General features: G+C 39.7%; 1 protein-coding gene across 1 annotated transcript in view; it reads right to left on the bottom strand.

The window, feature by feature from the left end:
- Positions 1-20,912, bottom strand: part of LOC150091531 (GTPase Era, mitochondrial) — a 242,211-nt gene that overhangs the window by 109,772 nt on the left and 111,527 nt on the right. The window contains exon 7 of the mRNA XM_090384396.1: positions 11,823-11,935. Coding sequence (XP_090240522.1) covers positions 11,823-11,935 — 113 coding nt within the window. The remainder of the gene's footprint in view (positions 1-11,822; positions 11,936-20,912) is intronic.

A 20,912-nucleotide genomic window follows, 5' to 3' on the forward strand; every position in this document is an offset into this window, starting at 1 on the left:
GGAAAGGTTGAGCAGATGGGCTGAGAGGTGGCAAATGAAGTTTAACATTGACAAATGTAAAGTACTACATATGAAAAACAGCAACCCCAGTGCAACTTATCAACTCTGTGGTACTACACTGACAGTGGTAGAGAATGAAAGGGACCTGGGGGTGGTTGTGCAGGCAGATATGAAGTTCTCTGAGCAGTGCAGACAGGCTGCAAGAGTAGCTCATGGTGTATTGTCAATGATATATAGGAACTTTTCTAGCAGGGATAAGGAGGTGATTATTCCCTTGTATAAGGCAATGGTCAGGCCACACCTAGAGTACTGTATACAGGCCTGCAGGCCTCATTTCAAGAAGGATGTAGAGCTGCTGGAACGAGTACAGAGAAGAGCAACAAGATTAGTGAATGCAACAAAGGGATGCTCTTACGAAGCAAGGCTTAAGTTTTGCGAATTACAGTGTCTGGAGACTAGGCACCAGCGAGGTGATCTGATAGAGGTGTACAAAGCCTTGAATGGTTTGAGCATGCTCAATGCTGATGGGATTCTTCCTCTTGCTCAGAATAATCACCTGAGAGGGCATAAATTCAAATTGAGGAAAGACAGATGTAGGATAGACGTGCAGAAATTTGCCTTTAGCCAGCGGGTGGTTGGTTGGTGGAACAGACTTCCATCCCTTGTGGTGGAGGTTGATAGCCTAAATAAGTTTAAGGCTCAGCTGGACAGGTATTTCGAACGAACAGAGGGGTGAAGTGGAAGTGGTTATTTTTTATTTATTTATTTTACTTTATTTTTTTTTTTGGCTGATGCTGCATAAGCTTGCTTTCTTGCATCAAATGCCTCTACTAATGCTAATGCTAATAGAGTGCACTGTTTATAGTTGGAGGAAGTTGTTCAGAAATAGAATTTATTTTAATGGCAAAAAGCGTAACACTTAAGACAGATCCTTGTGGTACACCCTCCTCTTGGCAAAAAGGCCGTGAAAGGGAGGATCCTACACGAACATGGAAATAACGGCAGGATATAAAATTTTTAATAAAAATGGGAAGGTGGCCTCTCAGACCGAGGTTGTAAAGGTCTTTTAAAATACCAAATCTCCAAGTTGTGTCGTACGCTTTTTCCATGTCAAAGAAGATGGACACCAAGTGTTCTCTTTTTAGGAAAGCATCTCGGATTGATGTTTCCAGTCTAATTAAGTGGTCTATTGTGGACCTGTTTCTTCGGAAGCCGCACTGAAAGAGGGAGAGAAGGTCGTTCGATTCTAAATACCATAAGAGACGAGCATTGACCATTCTCTCCAATATTTTGCACAGACAGCTGGTCACAGCAATAGGACGATAGTTTTTTGGACATTTAGGATCCTTTCCCGGCTTAGCAAAAGCAAGAATAGTTGCCTTGTGCCAGGTATCCGGAAAGTGCTCTTCAAGGAAGATTCTGTTATACAGGAAAAGTAAACAGTCCATGGATTCTGTTGAAAGATGTTTGATCATTTCATAATGGATGTTGTCTGGTCCAACAGCGGTAGCCTTTGTACGGGCAAGTGCTGTTTTCAGCTCGTGGATAGTAAATGGCCCATTATACGGGTGGGAACCCTTTGATGTGAACTTAAGGGCCTGATTTTCAGTGTTGCCCTTTAAGACCAGAAACTCTGGGGAGTAAGATGATGTTGCAGAGATGTTAGAAAAAGTTTCCCCAAGAGCATTGGCTATTGCAGTAGAGTCTGCAATAGTACATCCATTATATTCAAGGACCGATGAGGGGTGTGCTGTGAATTTTCCCTTCATTTTCCGGATTTTTTCCCAGACCACCTTAGTACTAGTGGACTAAGTAATTGATGAAGTAAAACGGATCCACAATTCCTTTTGACTCTGACGACGGATGTAGCGTGCTTTGGCTCGTGCGCGTTTAAAGGCTATAAGGTTGTTCATGGTAGGATATCGGCGAAATATACCCCACACTTTGTTTTGAGCCTTTTTTGCTGTTATGCATTGTGAATTCCACCAAGGTTTGGGAAATGGTGGAAACCGGGCAGATGTTTTTGGAACAGCATTCGCAGCTGCTTGGACGATAATTTCTGTGATGTACGTTACTGCATCATTGATAGGCTCCTGACTGACTGTACTTAGGTCAAAATTTGCCTGATGTTCGAAGGCAGACCAGTCAGCCTGATCAATCTTCCACCGTGGTAACCTAAAAAGAAGACAAGGTCTCGCACTGTATAGCAAGGTTATCACAGGGAAGTGATCACTTCCGTATGGGTTCTCCTCCACTTCCCAAGTGAGTGAAGGGAGTAGAGAAGGGGAGCAGATAGAGAGATCAATGGCAGAAAAGGTACGGGTAGGCATGTGAAAGAAGGTGTTTTTTCCGGTATTTAGAAGGGAAAGGTCATTGTCATTTAGCATACGCTCCATGACTCGTCCCCTTCTGTTGATATTAGCACTACCCCACAGGGTATTATGTCCATTAAAATCCCCGAGAAGTAAGAAAGGGGGAGGCAACTGCGTTACAAGATCATCAAGGTCTTTCTGGGAGATGTCAGTCCCAGGTGGCAAATAAATTGAGCAGACCATTAATAAAAATCTCCCACTGTAAGGCGAATTGCAACAGCCTCAATGCTAGTTGTAATTAGCAAGGGCTGAACTGTGGTCTGGTTTTCCACAAGGATAACCAATGCTCCATGAGCAGGACCATCCGCAATTCTGTCCTTACGAAAAAGTGTTATATTATGTATGGTGGGGTTATCATTTGCCTTTAGATAAGTCTCCTGCAAACAAAAGCAAATTGGTTCGTGCTTTTGCAGGAGGGCCTTGATGTCATCAGTATTTCGGCAGAATCCACGACAATTCCATTGTAGGAATTTAGCCATTATTTTGGCATGGTGGGTCCATCAGGCGGCTTCCGAGGTGCTGAGGGCTTACCTTTTTCAGTTCTGGCTTTATCCTTCCTGGGGAAGTATGGATGCTGACCAGTGTCCATTTCCTCCTCAGCAAAGAGCTCCAAAACTGAATCTTCTGGTACCTCCTTCTGCTCGACATCCACGTTTTCTTGAGTACTAGGGGGTACTTCACCTTTCTTATTCTTTTCTTTTGCAATTGCTTTTGTTAGTTGTGGAGCATTAGGGGGTACCAATATAGGAGTGGCAGCTGATTGGTCTTTCTGTGCAGGTTTTTGAGGACTTAAGAGATAACGTGCGATGGGAGTGAATGATTCTTTTGGAGGAATGGTCATGTCCGTCTGAGTTCCGATGGAACATCTCCCTGCTACCTTCTGCGTGTAGGTAGGTTTGTTGATGTTGAGAGGTTTCACCGCTTTCCTTGCCTCCTGGTACGATATGTTTAACTCTGCCTTCAGCCGTTGAATTTCTTTTTCTTCTTTCCACCTCTGGCATGCTCGTGAATAGGCTGGATGTTCTCCCTCACAGTTAATGCAGGTGGGTTTTGTGGCTGAACATGCTGTTGTTTCGTGGTCCTTTGCACCACATCGAGCGCATGCAAGGACTCCACAGTAGGTCATTTGAGAATGTCCATACTTCGGCATTTAAAACACCATAAAGGGTTCGGAACATATGGACGCACTGAGCAGTTGATGTTGCCAGCTTTAATCTCATCAGGAGGTTTGGGCGAGTTAAGTCAGGATAATGCTCCTGGTTTTAACAAGCTTCCCATCCCTACGCGCATTTATTTTCTTAACGGCAGTAACTCCCTGTGGTTTAAATTTTAAGCAGATTTCCTCCTCGGTTACGTCGAGAAGGTCCCATTCCGAAATGACACCTCTCGATGAATTGAGTGTTCTATGTGGTGTCACTGTTATGGGTACTCCTCCAATTGATGTTGCACGGAGTAGCTGCTCAGAATGCCTGTCAGTTTTGGTTTCAATTAAGAGGTCTCCAGAACGGAGCCTCTTAACTGATTTGGGTGACCCTGCTAACCCATCTAACCCTTTCTGTATGAAGAAGGGCGACATTTTGCCAATCGGTTTTTCTGTGGTAGAATGAATAATTAAAAATCTTGGAACAGGCCCTGATGATATTTCTGTTCGCTGTCTCTTTGTAGCAATAATGCTATCTGCCTCTCCATCTGTATTTTCTGATAGGGACCGGGTTGGGCCCCCTGAAGAAGTAAGTTTATCAGGATTCATATAGTTTTTAAATTGTTCAGTGCCCGGGCTCCCCACCCACCACGGAGCCCAAAGGGACGCCCACTACCTGGCATGCAATAAATGTGTTCGGGAGTGGAACGCCAGGGCTACCCAGACACTATACCCACACCGCCGCTAGCCTGAATCCTGTCCCTCGGACCATGAGGGTAGGGGCGTGGCATTGACACGGTTGACCCTCGCAGGCAAGCCTACTAGCCGATTAATCCTAGCCGGGCCTTCCAGGACCTCCCGTCTTGTCGAAGCAGGGGCCAAAGTGGTGTATTGAAGCTGGGCCCCTCAACCACCAGGATCCCCCTTTCCGAATTTCCACGGGTCGCAGCGCACGGTAAACACGCCGGATTCCATTAATGTAAGCCTGGAACCTGGGCTGTGGGCATTGGATCCCAGTGATGCTAGTCTGGAAGTCCAGCAGCATCACTGGGAGGTCCCCTCACCACGTACAGGTGCCCACGTCGAGGGGTCAATATCAGTAATAAATATAGAAAACAAAAATGGGTGTGACACTAAACCCTGGGAGACTCCGCTAATAATGAAGAACAGTCCATTAATAACCACTCTGCCTTCTCCCACTTGACCATCCATATCAGTAACTTCTCCTGAATGCCACACTGCTCCAATTCGCAGTCATCTTTTATGTGCAACAATATCAAAAACTTTCCTGAAATCCAAGTATACGATATTAGAATTTTTTTTTGCATCTAGTTCCTTTGTTACTGCAACAATGTATCCAATCAAACTGTCAAACTAATCAGACAGGATTACCCCTTAACATATGCATGCTGTGGCTGCAGTACAACTGCACTCCTGTATAGATGGTCCTGCAGTACTACTTTAACAGTGACTCCATTAATCCTTATACTAGGCTAACAGGCTAAAGTTAGGCTAACAGGTCTGTAATTACTGATGTCAATTTTAATTTCCCTTTGTGAATTGGAAATACATTCACATATCTCCAGTCCATAGACCTTCCCTAAATTAAAAGATGCTTTCTTAATTATGTCTAAGGGTTTGCTTCCTTTGCTGCTTCTCATCCACCCCAGATGCCTTTTTTACATGTAGCTTCAACAATTTCTGTTCCACTTTCCTCTCAATTATCACAAAATCATTTAGCACCTTATTAGTGTTTGATAAACTTCTAGCATCTATTCCCTAAAGAATTCCTCATGTGTGAATGTAGATGAAAAATACTTATTCAGTTTGTCAGCAACCTGAGCAGGATCATCAACAGTTAAACCACTGATATCAAGCTAACCAATGTGATTCATTTCCTTCATTCTGGTGTTTAGTAAGTAAGAAAGTCTGCTATGTTTCTGTGTATCCTTTGCCAAAGACTTCTCATAATCTTCCTTAGTTTGCCTATCCTCCTTTGTGACTTGACTGTAGACTAATTTATATTTACCGCAGACTTCAGCATCACCTGATAATTTATATGCATCCCATGTATATTTTTTCTCTGCCACAAAAACCAATTAGCTTAACTGACATCCATTTAGGCCTAAGCCTTGAACAGTATTTCTTATTCTTCAAATAAGAAAGGATGTGCCTGGGGTTGGAAAATTTGTCTCATACTAACTGTAATAGAATACACCAACCATATATGACCAAAAGTTTAACATAAATGAAAATAAAATAATATAACTTCTCATTCTGCCACACTGCTCCAATTCAAACAGCAGTCTTTTATGTGCAACAGTATCAAAAGCTTTCCTGAAATCCCAGTATATGATATTAGAATTATTTTTTTTACACCCAGTTCCTTTGTTACTATATCATAGTATCCACGTGTAAAAGATAATTCCTATGCTCCTACAGTAACACATGCCTTGAGCCATGAGCCTGCTGATGTTATTTAAGGATGTGCTGTGACAGTAAAGTTCCCTGTTGATAAAGGAAGTGGCTGCCTTTGAAAGCTATGGTGTTTTTTTTTTTTTTTTATCACTTTTATTGCTTTTAATTTGTAATATTTTGTGTATATTTTAATTCTATTTCATTTTTACATTAAAATTTTATCCTATTTTATTCTTAATTTATTTTAATTTATGTTAATAAAGTTTTAGCCATATATAGTTGGTGTATTCTACTGCAGTTAGTATGAGTCACAGCATTTCTAACAGTTGGTATGAAAAGCCTAGTCGCTCCTATGATTACTTCTCTGAATGCTTCCCATTTAGAATTCCCTGTTGGTATCATTATCAGTTGGTCCCACTATATAGAATTTAAAACGTCTGAGACCACAGTAGTCACTTTCACAAAAGCTCTTTCCCTTTACCCTTGATTGTAGTTATGTCTTTAAGTAACCCCCCTCCATCATATACACAGTGATCACTGCCACCTAGTGAATCTTTCAACTGCAGATTCTTAATGTATGAAGAATCACTGCTATATCTTGTCAAGAGTACTACTTTTTCTTGTTGCCTCTAACATACTGCTGCTGCTGCTACAGCAAAGAACAGACATCTAATAAATCCACAAAAGTCTTTTCAGTTTATTTATTTATTTATTTCTAATGAAAACCCCAAGTACGAGAGGTATTAGAACCTATTGCCATAGTACTGTGCACTAAGTGTTCAGTACTAAGTGCACAGTACTCCGAACAAGTGCCGCAACCAATCAACATCCTTTTACTCTCTAACTTAAAACTCACAGAACCAACTTTTCTTCTTCCTCATTTATTCATTCAACTTCCATTTTCTTCAACAACCTTCCTTCATATGTATTTCCTGAAAATTAAAATCTATAGAAGTTCAAGTCTAATGCTAACAAATATCTTCTTTCAGATTCTTAACCTCCAACTCGTGTAAGGTACTAAATACTATAAGTTCTAATACTTCTCATGTTTGGGGTTTTTATAAAAAAAAACTCATTTTTTTCTCCCCAGTGCTATACCAAACTGACTCAAGACTGCACTGGCCATCCATGTTAATTTGATGCACTGCCTGAGATATAATTTGCCTCTTAATCAGGAAGCCTACAATACACAAAGTAACAGTATTACCTGGTAAAAGTGTGGGAATCATTCCTCTGTGTGGTATGGATGGCACACTTCAACCCCTGTCTATATTGGTTCACTACTAGGTGGTCACTTCCACTAAACTAGGTGCAGTATTTCAGACCTTAAAACATTGGGGGGGGGGGGGATATACTCAGTGTTACTAACAGTCTCATCATGAAAATGCAAGAAGTAGATCTGAATATTGTGGAATGACCAGACTGCAGTGAAATTCAGTCACTTGAGTCATTGGTGGGATCCAGACATCAGTTCCATCTTCATTTTAGACTCCCAGGTAGCAAATTTCTCGCTGTCATGCTTGGAAGAATGTCTGTGATAAGCCTTTGTGATCAAGTATCTCAGCAAACTTTGCCCTTTCTTCATTCCTTACTCTTGCAGACACTTGGCCAGTGAGTGTGCAGGAGCTTCCTCTTCCCATCCCAGCCCATCTATGGCCTTTACTGACTATACATCTAATTTCTTCCTGGTTGGCTGCTTGGTGGTTGGGTTCACGAATTCTCAGTCGGGCTCCTTTCCCATATCCTGGGGACATGGTGTTTGAATAGCCCACTGCTTGTTATTCCCCCTGTTTACAGACTCTGTTGGTTTTGTTTACAGTACAGACTGTTCCTTGGCTCTTGCTCAAAAAAAACCATAATTTGATTGTCTAGGCAAATTAACTTGGTTACCCAACATAACCTCCTGGATGTAACATTTGTCATTAGTTGAAGAGAACTTCAACTGCTGACAAATGAACTCACCCTTTGGGGGGTGGGAAGAAATTATCAGCTGACATGCACATTGTCTATTATTTCAACTGAATAGATAGTATATAGATAGAAGGGAACTATCTAAATCTATCCACATCACTTCTGGATATAGATAGTTCACTTCTGTCTATATCCCTCTCCCAATTTGGAAAGACTCATTGCATAAAAAAATAAAAAGGCATATACAGAGATGCATCATTCCCTCCCCCAGTTAATACACTAACCTTATGAGAAAGTAACTTATAACCTACACACCACATACTTAAGACACTTAAACATGGGGGGGAGAGAGGCATGAATGGCATGCATAAAGAGATTGTGGATGTGAGTGAAAGACCTTCCAACACTAAATGAGCAGAATTCTCATTAATCCTCCCCTGCTAGTCATTCTCTTGACTCTGATTCTTTGAAACAACTTGATATTCCCAACAGCTACTAAATACAACCACGTGAAATTAACTGTAGGAACAAACCAAAAACCCTACTAAAAGACAGCCTTCCATTTTGCATGCAGTATTCAGAGAAGAGATAACTAAAAGGAAAATAAAAGAAAGTGGATTTGGAAAATTAAAAATTTTAAATCTTATTCATAGAGACTAGAACCAAATGTCATCAGCTAGGGTGAGAGGAGCACAACCGAATATCCAAAGATGGCACAGGGCCAATGGGGGAGATGACCTCAACCCCCCAGCATTCCAAGGAACATATACTCCGCTTACATACAGCATTAAATCTGCCCTGCAGAGGCTGTTACAGAGCTGCTACCATTGAGCAACATGCAATATTCTCACACTGCAGTTCCCTCAATCTGTTGTCCTACTTGCGCCTGTTAAGCAGAAGCTGTTACACAGCAAGCAAAGATTGTAAAACAACGTGAGAGGGCTACTGGCAAACTTGCCATCCCACTTCCTCCTTCTAGGATTACCTTCCCTGCATGAACACTAATCTGATCCCAACTATAACTCTCTCCCTCCTATCAACCCATGTTCCTCTCAGTTTTTTGTTAATTTTTCTTTAATTTTTAATTTTTTATTTTTACTATTTTTTTATTTTACAGTTCCCAGAAAGCAACTCAGTACACACTATCAACGGATATGGCATCCTTCTCATGGAAAGGGATGAGAACCAGCTAGCAAATTTCCAGGTGATTTTCTGCTAACTGGTTCCAAGTGGCCAGTCATACAACAGACAAACCTACACAACACACACATGGCTAGCTACATGGAGATGCTACAACACAGACAACATCAGCAAACTGTAGAGTGATCCTTGGGAACTCCTACAGAGAAATACATATACATGTCCTTTCTTCTCAAAATAATACATAAAGACTAAGATAAACCTGAAACCAACCATCCTAATGACCAACTGAATTACTGGAAATCTAATATCCCAGAGCACACGGGCCCTTAACCATTTTGGCTTTAAATCAGAGTCAGTTGAAAGATTGGCATTAACATACCAAGATAGCATGATTTCAGAAGAAAAATGGAATGGGGTAGTGAAGGCAAACTATTGATAGTATTTGTCAAGGGATTCATGTGATGAGCACAAGAGTTTCAGAAAAGTGGAAATTTATCCTGTGCAAAAATAAATTGGGTTTAACTACTAAATAAATTATTGATTTAATGGTTATTGCATATTGTGTTGTCTGTGCAGTGTGACCAGCCATTTAGCAACCAAGGAGCAGCAACACAAAGGAGCAGCAACACAAAGGAGCAGAGCAACAGACATGTGTTAACTGTTTGTTAACTGTTTTTGGCAGGTGATGCTAGTTCATCCTGAATACTGACTATTTCTGACAACTCTCTGTTTCCTATCTTTTAGCCAGCTTGTGATCCAATTATAACAGTAACTTCTTCCAGCTTATATAGCAACCTTCCATGAAGGACAGTATCAAAAGCTTTATTAAAGTCTAAATATCTAATGTCAAAAAGTTGGGAACCAGTAGGCAGCAACCATAATATCATAAAATGGATTGTAACTGAAGAAACTTACACAGTCAAAGGTAATGGTAAGAGATTCACGTTCAAAAGAGGGGATTATAATGGAACAAGATATTTCTTGGACTTAATTAACTTAATTTCTCAAAGACATAAATGTACTCATATACCAGTGTTCAAATTCCACAAAAAAAGTAGGGTTCCAAAATGAATGACAGGTGAAGTTACAGGAGGAGAGGGAATAATGCTCTCTCAGAAAATTGCAGATAAAGTGTACATAGACAAGATATTGGGCCTTTGAAAAAAGGGAAAGGTAGGGACAGGAGCTGGCACTGCACTAAAGCTGAAAGAAACTAACCAGGGGATTCAAGGTCTCATGCTAAAAAGTGCAGTGGGGTCAATGATTTGTTTCCCATGTCAAAGGAGTCAGAGCATTCAACAAAGCCATCATAAGTAAAACACCACTATGGCACACCAGTCAGAGTCAGAAGGATCCCACCCATATGAAGGAAGTTAACAGCAAGTGTGCAATGCAAAAGCCAAAACTTTGCAAGGCTACAAGAAGAAAGAAAGGCAATCCCACACTGCACAGAGAAAATACCTCCAGTGTCAGTCAAGGTCCCACTCCTAGGAGTGCCAGGAGATAGCAGAAGGCATTCCCAGATGGAAAAAGAGCTTTGTTGTCACCAAGAACAATGAATGGGACAGCAGAGCTAAAGATGATTTTTTTTATTATTATTTTTTTTTATTTGGTAGTTATTGGCGCATCGGCTTCTGTGGCCATAATGCACCTCCCAAAATTTTGCAGTACTTTGATCCAAGCCCGAGGCGGGATTCAAACCCGCAACCTTTGGGTTGCTAGGCAGGCACTTTACCCACCCGGCTAGCCCGGTCGGCCTAAAGGTGATGATTAGATTAGAAAGATATAGATAAAAAAAGGACTAGGCTCACACTCTGAAGCAAAAATGTCATCAAAGAGCCACTTGTCCCTCCAAGCAAAGTGGTTCTGCTGCCACAAATAAAACTGGGACTAGTGAAACATTTTGCTAAAACTCTGATGAAGAGGGTGACAGTTTTTAGTATGTTGTTGTTGTTATTTGGTTTTTAGGAGCATTAGCAACTAAGGCCATATTGCTCCAGGGATATGCGGTGGTCATTCCCGGACCTTTCCGCATCCTTTGTATTTGGTGGTCACGGGCTCGAACCCCGGTCTAATCAAAAAGCATGTGCTACACACTGCTGCTCCTGCCCACCTGGCTACGGAGGTGCCATTTTTAGTATGTAGTTTCAAAATTTCTCGATAAGTGATGCCAAACTTCACATTAGTGTCTTTAATGGACCACATATCAGAGAGCTACTGAAAAACAATGATTTCACAACCTCTGTCTCAGTAAGAAGCAGAGGCTTGGTTAGCATTCAAGCGTGTTATGAAAACTTTTAAGCATTTATAAATCAAAGGACCATTAGAAGACTGTCAACGTTGCAACAGAGTTTCAAAAAACTTTATTGCAACGTGAGTGTGAAAGTTAATTTCCTTCACAGCAACTTTGAATGCTTTGCACAGAACCCTGGTACAATGATTAAAGGGTAGGATGAATTATTTCATGGTTTCACCAAGATATCAAGACTATGGAAAAAAGGTAAATGGAATGAGACAACGATGGCAGACTACTATTGATATTTGAAAAGGGATTCATGAAATTAACACAAGAGTTTAAAAAAAAAAAAAAATTGCAATATCCATGTATGAAAAAAAAAAAAAATAATAAAATAATAATAATTAAAACTTTATTTAGTGTGGAACCACTAAATAAACCATGTACCTGCATACAATATACAGGTAGTACATTTTTTAAAATTAATGCAACAGAAAAAAATCATAGATTTGAAATTAACATCTAAAATTTGTACAAGTTCACCTATTTGCATTCCCACACACACACACACACACACACACACACACACACACACACACACCTTATTCAGAATAAGAATTGAATCCTTCTCTGGATATTCTTTCATTATTTGCAACAACAGTGGATGCATGCCCAGCCTTGTCTTCTTGTCAGAAGCATCAACAACAACAGCAACTGTAAAATAAGAATACTATGATTGTTATAATACAAGCTCTTTTTAAAATTTGATCATTTTTAATAATTATGGGTCAGTAAAATATAGACAAATTAGTATATACTGTAATTATCATTTCATAATAGAAATATTGAACTTGCTGCAAGTTTAATTCCTGTGTAACAGGCTATGCAAGGCTTTTTTTTTTTTTTTTTTTTTTAATGATTTTTATGATTCTGCAGCACAGTTATCATAAAACTGATTAAAGTTAAGCCCTTACAGTAAATACAGAAATTTGGAAGTCCAGCACTGTGGCAACCAAATCTTCAGTTAATACTTTCATATTGGTAAACAATTGGCATTATGAACTATAAATATCCACTACATCAGGCAAAACTATCCAAAATTGTCCAAAACACGAAATAAACAAATGTAGCCACAGGATGAGGAGAGGCAGCCTACAATACACTATGGAGGAAAAGCTAAGACTCTGTGCAACCAGACAATAACAGCAGATAATTTGCATTATGAAGCGATGTGCTCATTATTGGAAAGCAAACATTCTTTTGCTCTTTCTTTGTCACTTCTAATATATTCCACTTTCACCATCACATCAATGGTGAGCTGCTACTCTCCATGACTGATAAGTCATCAAGAGTAGCAGCATATTAGTATATGGGATGGAGCTATCAAGGTCACACTTTTAGTATTAGTATTTGGAAAATGATGCGAAAAAGCAAGCATAAAGCAAAAGTCAAATAAAAAAAAAAAACTTCCACAACACCTGTCCATCTCTTCCGCCAATAGTTTGTCTAGTTCTTCCTCAAATTTATTTAAACTACCCACTTCCACAACAGTTGGAAGTTTGGTCCAATAATCAACCGCTTTCTGCACTTCTATCTGCAAAACATCATATTTCAATTTGAATTTATGCCCCTCACGTTTGTCGTCTGACCAAGAGAAAGAATGCCATCAGCAAGGAGCTTGCTAAATCCATTCAAAGCTTTAAACACCTCAATCAGATCACCTCGCAGGTGCCCAGTCTCGAGGCATCGCAATTTGTGGAATTGAAGGCTTTCTTGGTAAGACCATGCTGTTGTGGTCTTACCAAGTTTCCAATAAGAAAACAATGCCCAGCACTGAACAGTGTGGGACTCCACACAGTGTTCAGTGCTGGGCATTCATGAATAGCAGTGTCCATTAATAGCCATTTTTCATCTTCTCCTGCTCCACCATCCCTTTATCCATGGCAATATCTTGCTCTAAATGCCAAACTTCTCCAATCTGTACAGCAGTCTTTTATGTGCAACAGTATCAAACGCTTTCCTGTAATACAAGTACATGATATCAAAATTATTTGTTGAATCCAGTTTCTTTGTTACTCACAGTATCAAATCAGACTGGTCAACCTAAACAATCCATGTGTGGTATGTTCACATAACTGCCAAGACAGACCTGCATTACTTGCTACCTGGGAGTCTAAAACATTGATGGAACTGATATTCAGGTGACATTCAAGTCAAGTAGACGCAATTTCGGTGAAGTCCGGATGGTCTCTGACAGCCAAATTCTTTGCTTGCGCCTTCACAATAGTGAGACTGCTAGTATTCCTGGGTATAACCTCCATGCACAAGCACACTGTGGGTAACCACCAAGGTATGAACCAACGTAAGTAGGGGTCAAGGTGTGGGGCCCATACCACATGGAGGAATGCCATCCCTCTGTGTTACCAGGCAATACTAGGTGGCAGATGACTCTCATAAACTGGAGCAATACCACCACTTTGCTTATTGGGGGCTTGAAGTGGTGGAACCCCATGTTTAGTCTCCAGAGCTAAATTCCAGTCAACCCTTCCCCATCTCTTCCATCATGCAGTATGATTGAAGACTTTTGAAGTTATGATGAACATCATGGTCAGATCCAATATTCCTTACATTTCGGGGATACAGCTCTAAAACGGTGTTCGCAGGCTGGCCGCTAGTTAGGACACTGGACCGAATCTATTGGTAACTCTTTAGGAGGCTTCCGGATCAGCTAGTGTATAATCTTGCTACCTCTACTCTGCCAGATAATGACTGGAGGAAGTCTGAGTAGTGTGTATGCGGGGGGGCATTGTTGAGGCCACGTTATATCAAGGATCTGGATATATTTTTACCATGTATATGCTATATCCAAAAATTTCATTACTTCATATGGCATGTCCCCCCCCCACCACTTTTTCTTACTATTGAATACACCATGAATTGTCAAACTAATAGAGTAAGCTTATCTGAAAAAGAACTAAAAACACTTCCTAGTTAATTTAACAAATATACATGGTCTCAATTCTAATCTCAAAGATGTCCATTTCCATTTGCAGTCTGCCAAACCCCACGTACTTTTTCTGACAGAATCTCAGTTATTGGTTGATTCAACTACTGCTCATCTCAGTTGCCCAAATTATTTGCTGTACGATTCCTTTCATCTCAAAGGTGGTGCGTACTTGTGCATATGTCTGTTCCGATATATTCCCTGTCAGACACTTGGTAATTTGGAATCCCCTCTGCCTCACTGTGTCAAATTCATCTGTTGTCTCTACCATTCTCCCAACTCCACTAATCACTTGGAGCTCTTTAACTTCCTCTCTTTGCAACCTGACTTTCTCCAGTCCAACCTTCCTAACAGTGAGGTAATTTTCCTTGGTCATTTTAATGTTCGCAACTCCAGCAGGCTTCCGTTTTCTAGTCACTCCGACCCAGCTGGTCGGATGCTGAGACTTTTATAATTTCTAATTACTTTGCATATATTTTCATTTACCTACAAAAATACTAAACAATCTTAAACATACAGCCAACACGGTTGATCTTTTTCTCACAAACAACCCTTCTAAGTACACGGTCGAAGTGAGTGGTCCTTTAGGTACCTCAGATCACAGCTTGGCGATTGTCTCTTCTCCAATGGAGCCTTTATCTCATGGCTATTCCCAACCTCGTATTGTTTGGCATTACAAGAATGCAAAATGGGATGACCTGCAAGATTTCTTTCCTTTTTTTCCTTGGTTGAATTATTGTTTCAAAACTTCTGATGTCAATGTTTTTTCAGATTGTATGAGTGATATTATTCTTGTAGGAATAGAATCCATTATTCCACACTCCACTTTAAAATCTCGTCCTTTATCTAAACCTTGGTTTTCCAATAAATTTGCTAAGGCTGTTCAAGAGAATAACATTGCATATCGTAATTGCTTGTTTCCAAACAAGATTTTGAAAAGGCCAAGAGTAGAAAACTTGCTTCTTGCCCTAATGGTTGCCGAGCATTCTTGTCTCTTGCCAAAGCTATAGACCGCAACTTTTGTCCATTACTGCTCCCACCTCTGTCAAAACCAGATGGTTCTACTCTTTCTAAAGTAATGGAAAAATCAATTAACCGCCAACTCTTAAACTACCTAGAAACCTTCCGTCTGATCAACGATCGCCAGTATGGATTCCATCAGTGTCGATCCACTGGTGATATTCTGGCTTATGGACAAATTCAATGGAAAAGTTTGATGAAACACAAGCAGTTGCTCTTGCATTCTCAAAGACTTTTTATCGTGTTTGGCATAAAGGTCTTCTAAACAAGCTTCCATCTTATGGTTTGCCAACTGTTTTTTTTTTGTAACTGGTTATCCAGTTTTCTCTCTGATCGCTCACTGAGGGTGATGGTAGATGGCTCTCTGTCTTCTAACTTCTCCACTAATGCTGGTGTTCTCCAAGGTTCAGTTCTTTCCCTCACTCTTTCCCTCTTGTATATCAATGACCTTCTTCCATTGACTGGAAATCCTATCCATAGTTTTGCCGATGATAGCACATTGCATTCCACTTTTCATTTTTGAGAAAACTTGCCCCGCTCAATCAGCTTCAACTTCGAATATCCACTACCAATTCCTTAAATTCCGATCTCCAGGTAATTCTTCAGTAGGGCAAAGACAACTTAGTTGATTTCAATCCTTCTAAAACTTAGTATTTTCTTATATCTTGTAAAAGGGATTCTTCTGCTCCTACGCTTATCTTTGGTGACACTCCGATTTCTAGGCAAAATGATATATCCCTTTTGGGGATTACCCTGACTTCTAATCTCTCTTGGCACAAGCATATTACAAATATTGCTTCCTCTGCATCTAAAAAAAACTTGGTTTTCTCTTTCGCTCTCGGCGTTACTTTTCTTCCAAACAGCTGTTCACTCTGTACAAATCACAAATCTCTACCATGGAATATTGTTCCCACAGCTGGGGCACTGCCCCCAAAACCTCTCTCAAGCTTCTAGATTCCATTCAGAAGAGGGAAGTTAGGTTAATTAATGACTCGTCTCTAACAGAGTCTCTCCACTCTCTGTCTCATAGACGTACTGTTTCTACTGCATGCCTTTTCTACAGATACTTCCATGGGCACTGTTCTTCTGAATTGGCTTCTATAATTCCTGTTCTCTCTTTCAAAACAGTCCAAACACGGGCCACCACCAGCCAACATCTATTTACTGTCCAACTTCAAACTGACAGAACCAACTTTATCTTCCTCGTTGGACGCCTCCGTAGCCAGGTGGAAAGGAGCAGCAGTGCATAGCACACGCTTCTTGATTAGACCGGGGTTCAAGCCCATCACCACCAAATACGGAGGATGCGGAAAGGTCAGGGAATGACCACCGCATATCCCGGAGCAATATGGCCTTAGTTGCTAATGCTCCTAAAAAACGAAATAACAAATAACATCTTCCTCGTTTATTATTATAACAACTGCCGTTTTCACAACCTTCCTTCATACGTATTTCCTGAAAATTACAGAAGTTCAAGTCTAATGTCAACAAATATCTTCTTTCATCTTCTCAACCTCCAACCCAAGCACGGTACTTATAGGTTCTAATACCTCTCGTGTTTGGGATTTTCATAAAAAAAAAAAAAAAAAAACCCTTCATTAATGATTTCATTATTTTTCCTGGAACAAGAGTTAAGCTAACAGGCTTGTAATTACTAAAGTTACCTTTTGATCCCCCACCTTCCTTTGTAAAGTAGAGATACATTTGCACATCTCCAGTACATAGGAACCTCCCCTGAATCCAAAGATGCTCTCATAATTACAGTTAAAAGTTTGCTTACCTCCTCTGCTCCCTTCCTTAATATAATTGGATAGATATCATCTACCCCAGGTGCCTGTTTTCTGTTTAGCTTCAACAATATCTCTTCCATTTCTTCTGTTATCACAAAATAATTTATTTCTCTGTTATATTTTGATAAACTTCTGGCATCCCCTTCCCTAAAGAAATCCTCGTGTGTGAATGTAGATGCAAAATACGTATTCAATCTGTCAGCGAGTTGAGCAAGATCATTAAGAGTTAAACCATCAACATTGTGTTTCTACACGATTGAACTCCTTCCTTTTGCTCTTAATATAAGTTATGAAGTCTTTGACGCTTTTCTTTGCATTCTTTGAAAGACTTCTCATAATCTGTCTTAGCTTGCCTCCTCCTTTGTAACTCGATAAGTTAGTTTATATCTGCTGTACACTTTTGTATCACCTGATAATTTAAATGCATCCCATGCATTTTATTTCTCTGCCATAAGTCTCAGTAGGTTTACTGACATCCATTAGGTCTAAGTCTTGAAGAGTATTTTTAGTTGATATGAAAAGCCCAGTAACTCCTATGATTAATTCCTCGAATGCTACCCATTTAAAATTTGCAGTTGGTTTACTTTCCCGAATGCTTTCTATTTAGAATTTGCAGACTGAATAATTAAAACACTATATGAAACCACTGTAGTCACTCTTACGAAAACAAAAGCACTTTCTTTGCAGTTGACAGCAGTGATGTCTTTAAGTATATTTCACATTAGTACACAATGATCACTGCATCCCGTGGATCTTTTACCAGATACTTAATGCATGAAGAAATGATGCTGATAATCAGATTAAGAGTACTTCTGCTGTTGCATCTCTAGCATGCTGCTGTAGAAAACAGTCATCTAATAAATCCACAATAAATCCATGTGTGTGAGTGACCAACTAACAAGTTCCAGTCAATATTTGGAAAGTTAAAATCCTTCCATTATAAGACATTCTGATTTACTGACCAATGACTCATTTACTGATGAGTATAACAGACAAATAATTCTATATTTGTCTGTTATACTCATCACAATCATTAGGCCTATAACAAACTCCAACTCTCATTTTCATTTTCTCAGTGCTTACGTCACACCAAACTGACTCAATTGCCCTGGTCACCCATGTTGACTGGATGCACTGCCTCAGATTTAATATGCTTTTTAACTGAAGATACCATTATCCCCTCCCTTCTGTCCTGTCTATCCTTTGTGCATATTGTACTTCCCATATTTAAATTCTGCATCCTTTATATCTGAGTGACACCAAGTCTCTGTTATCTGTCTGCAATTAATGATATAATCAGTACTTCAAATTCATTAAATTTATTTACTATGCTGCTAGTAGTATTCATGTACATGCAAGTGTACCTGCTCCTGTTCTCACTCTTTGTTATCTTAGCACAGCCCATATATTTACCTGTTTCATGTTTTTGATTTGATTTGGGTTTTATTGGCGCATAAGCAACTTGGGCTATAATGCTGTTTCATGTTGACCTTGCAGTAGGGCTTGACATCCTGCTTTCCTGGCTGCTGTGTGTGTGCCAGTAGAAGCAGTGCAAGAATTAAAGCTCTGCAAGTGGCTGTTATTAAACTGTTAGTCAGTGCATCTCAGGCCCCCTCAGAGGCTAGCAATTTTCCTATCCACCTTACACTGCTGTAATAGTATCAATAAATATTCTTGCACCCTCTTCTATTTTAAGTGTATCCCATCCCTTTAAAATAGTCTCTTCTGTTAACAAGCACAGACCACACTGGGAAAAATTCCATTTCATGATCTTGCACCATCTCTCCAGGACTAAACGGGGTGACAAAGCTCATGTCATGTACTCCCTCCAATTGCATCCAGGCAGAATTGCACTTTCAATTTCAATCCTAACTTTCAACTTTTTGTCAACATTGCCCTGTGCTTGCTGAGTAAATCTCGAGTTCTCCTACAGTGAATATCATTAGTGCCAATGTGTACAATATCACCTTTTGTGCCCGTAAAAGGCGATATCTGCTGTACAACGGCATCTATTCCCCCCCCCAACCCAGCAGCCATACCCTGGTCCTATCCCACCTATCCTTTTTGCACAATATAATTCTGTGACAATAGCCACCAACAGTAATTACCTCTGTGGGTTTGTTTATTGTTTATTTGGTTTTTAGGAGCATTAGCAACTAAGGCCATAATTGCTCTGGGATATGCGGTGGTCATTCCCTGACCTTTCTGCATCCTCCGTATTTGGTGGTGACGGGCTCGAACCCCGGTCTAATCATGAAGCGTTTGCTACGCACTGCTGCTCCTTCCCACCTGGCTACGGAGGCGCCTACCTCTGTGGGACTAGCATATTCTGGCTTACTGCTGTGTTGCTTGATGCACAAAGCTTGACAGGTCCCCCATTTTAATTTCTTTGAAGGCATCTATCCTATTCTTGAAGCTCTCATAAATGTCCATTAGAACACTTTCACACCTAATTTCCTTACTCTCTTTACACACACACACACACACACACACACACACACACACGCACACACACGCACACGCACACACACACACACAGTGAATGGGAGTTGAGTTCAGGAATCAAAGGGAATTTGGTTCAGGGAATGGGAGTCTTTTTTTCCAAACCTAGGACATACCCGAGAAAAACTGCATCATATAAAACATTATGATGCTCGGCTTTTCAATTAAAAATTAAATCACTGGACACCTAACTTCATTGAACACATTTATTTACAAGACTCAAAAATCTCCAAAAATATCTAGAGATTTACAACAATATCTAAATTTTGGAGATTTTTGAGCCTTGTAAATAAATGTGTTCAATGAAGTTCAATGATGGTGTTCAACCACCATCTAAAATGAAAGGAGCTGCAGAATGCAACCCCTTCCATTTTCATAAAACACCATTATGAAAAATATAATAATAATAATAAAAATTGTAAAAAACTAACACAAATCACCATTTCATTAAATTTAAACTTTCTATTTGATAAACCTTGATTAAATCATGTATAAATAACCCAGGAGACTAAGAAAAGGGAGAAAAAATAAGATAAGGAAAAAAAAAAAAAATTACATCCATTCCAAGGAAATCAGGATCCATAAAATCTTCCCATTATATGGACTAAAATCAATCCATAGAACTTTTCAAATTCAATGTCATTTCCCACTAAAAACATTCTTTCTTGAAGAAATAGATAAACAGGCAGATAGGGGGCTCACCCAGAATGACACACATGCTTTTCAAATAACTTCTTTCAAAAGGTAAGTAGAAAAACACCATGGGATCTTTTAATATCCAGGACATACCACTGCATTGCTTCAAGTAATGGAGATAAAAGAAATACAAAGGTGAAAAGGCAAAGAAAGGAACAGAAGGAAACGGAAATTAGAAATTGCAAAAGGGAACAAATTAGAAATTAGGAATGGAGAAAGGAATGCAAAGAAAATATTAAAGTTTTCCACTCAGAAATCATGGTGTGTGACTACCTGTCCTCTTAATTGAGGTCCTGGATATCAAACTTAAATTCAGGTTGAGAAAGGAGTTTAATTATGTACTTCATTATAATTATTTAAAAAAAATTATATACAGTATATATATATAATTATGGAAAAATTGAAACTCACATACTGAAGGCTCCACTCTTCAGTCAAAAATTACAGGTCTGTGAATATCAATTGACCTTTTTTGTTGATCTAATTTGCCAGGTTTTGCTTTTTTCTCATTAAACTTCAGTTTTTTTTTTTTTTTTTTTTTTATGAAACCCCAAACGCGAAAGGTATCAAAACCTATAGTACCTAGTACCGTGCATGGGTTGAAGGAGAAGTATGAGGGGAGGGGGGGGAGTGCCGGAAACTTTGCTCTAGAGACTAAACATGGGTTTCACCACTTCAA

The sequence above is a fragment of the Mastigoproctus giganteus genome, chromosome 1 (genome assembly GCF_048544385.1).
Source record: "Mastigoproctus giganteus isolate SK-2022 chromosome 1, ASM4854438v1, whole genome shotgun sequence".
Taxonomy (NCBI): domain Eukaryota; kingdom Metazoa; phylum Arthropoda; class Arachnida; order Uropygi; family Thelyphonidae; genus Mastigoproctus; species Mastigoproctus giganteus.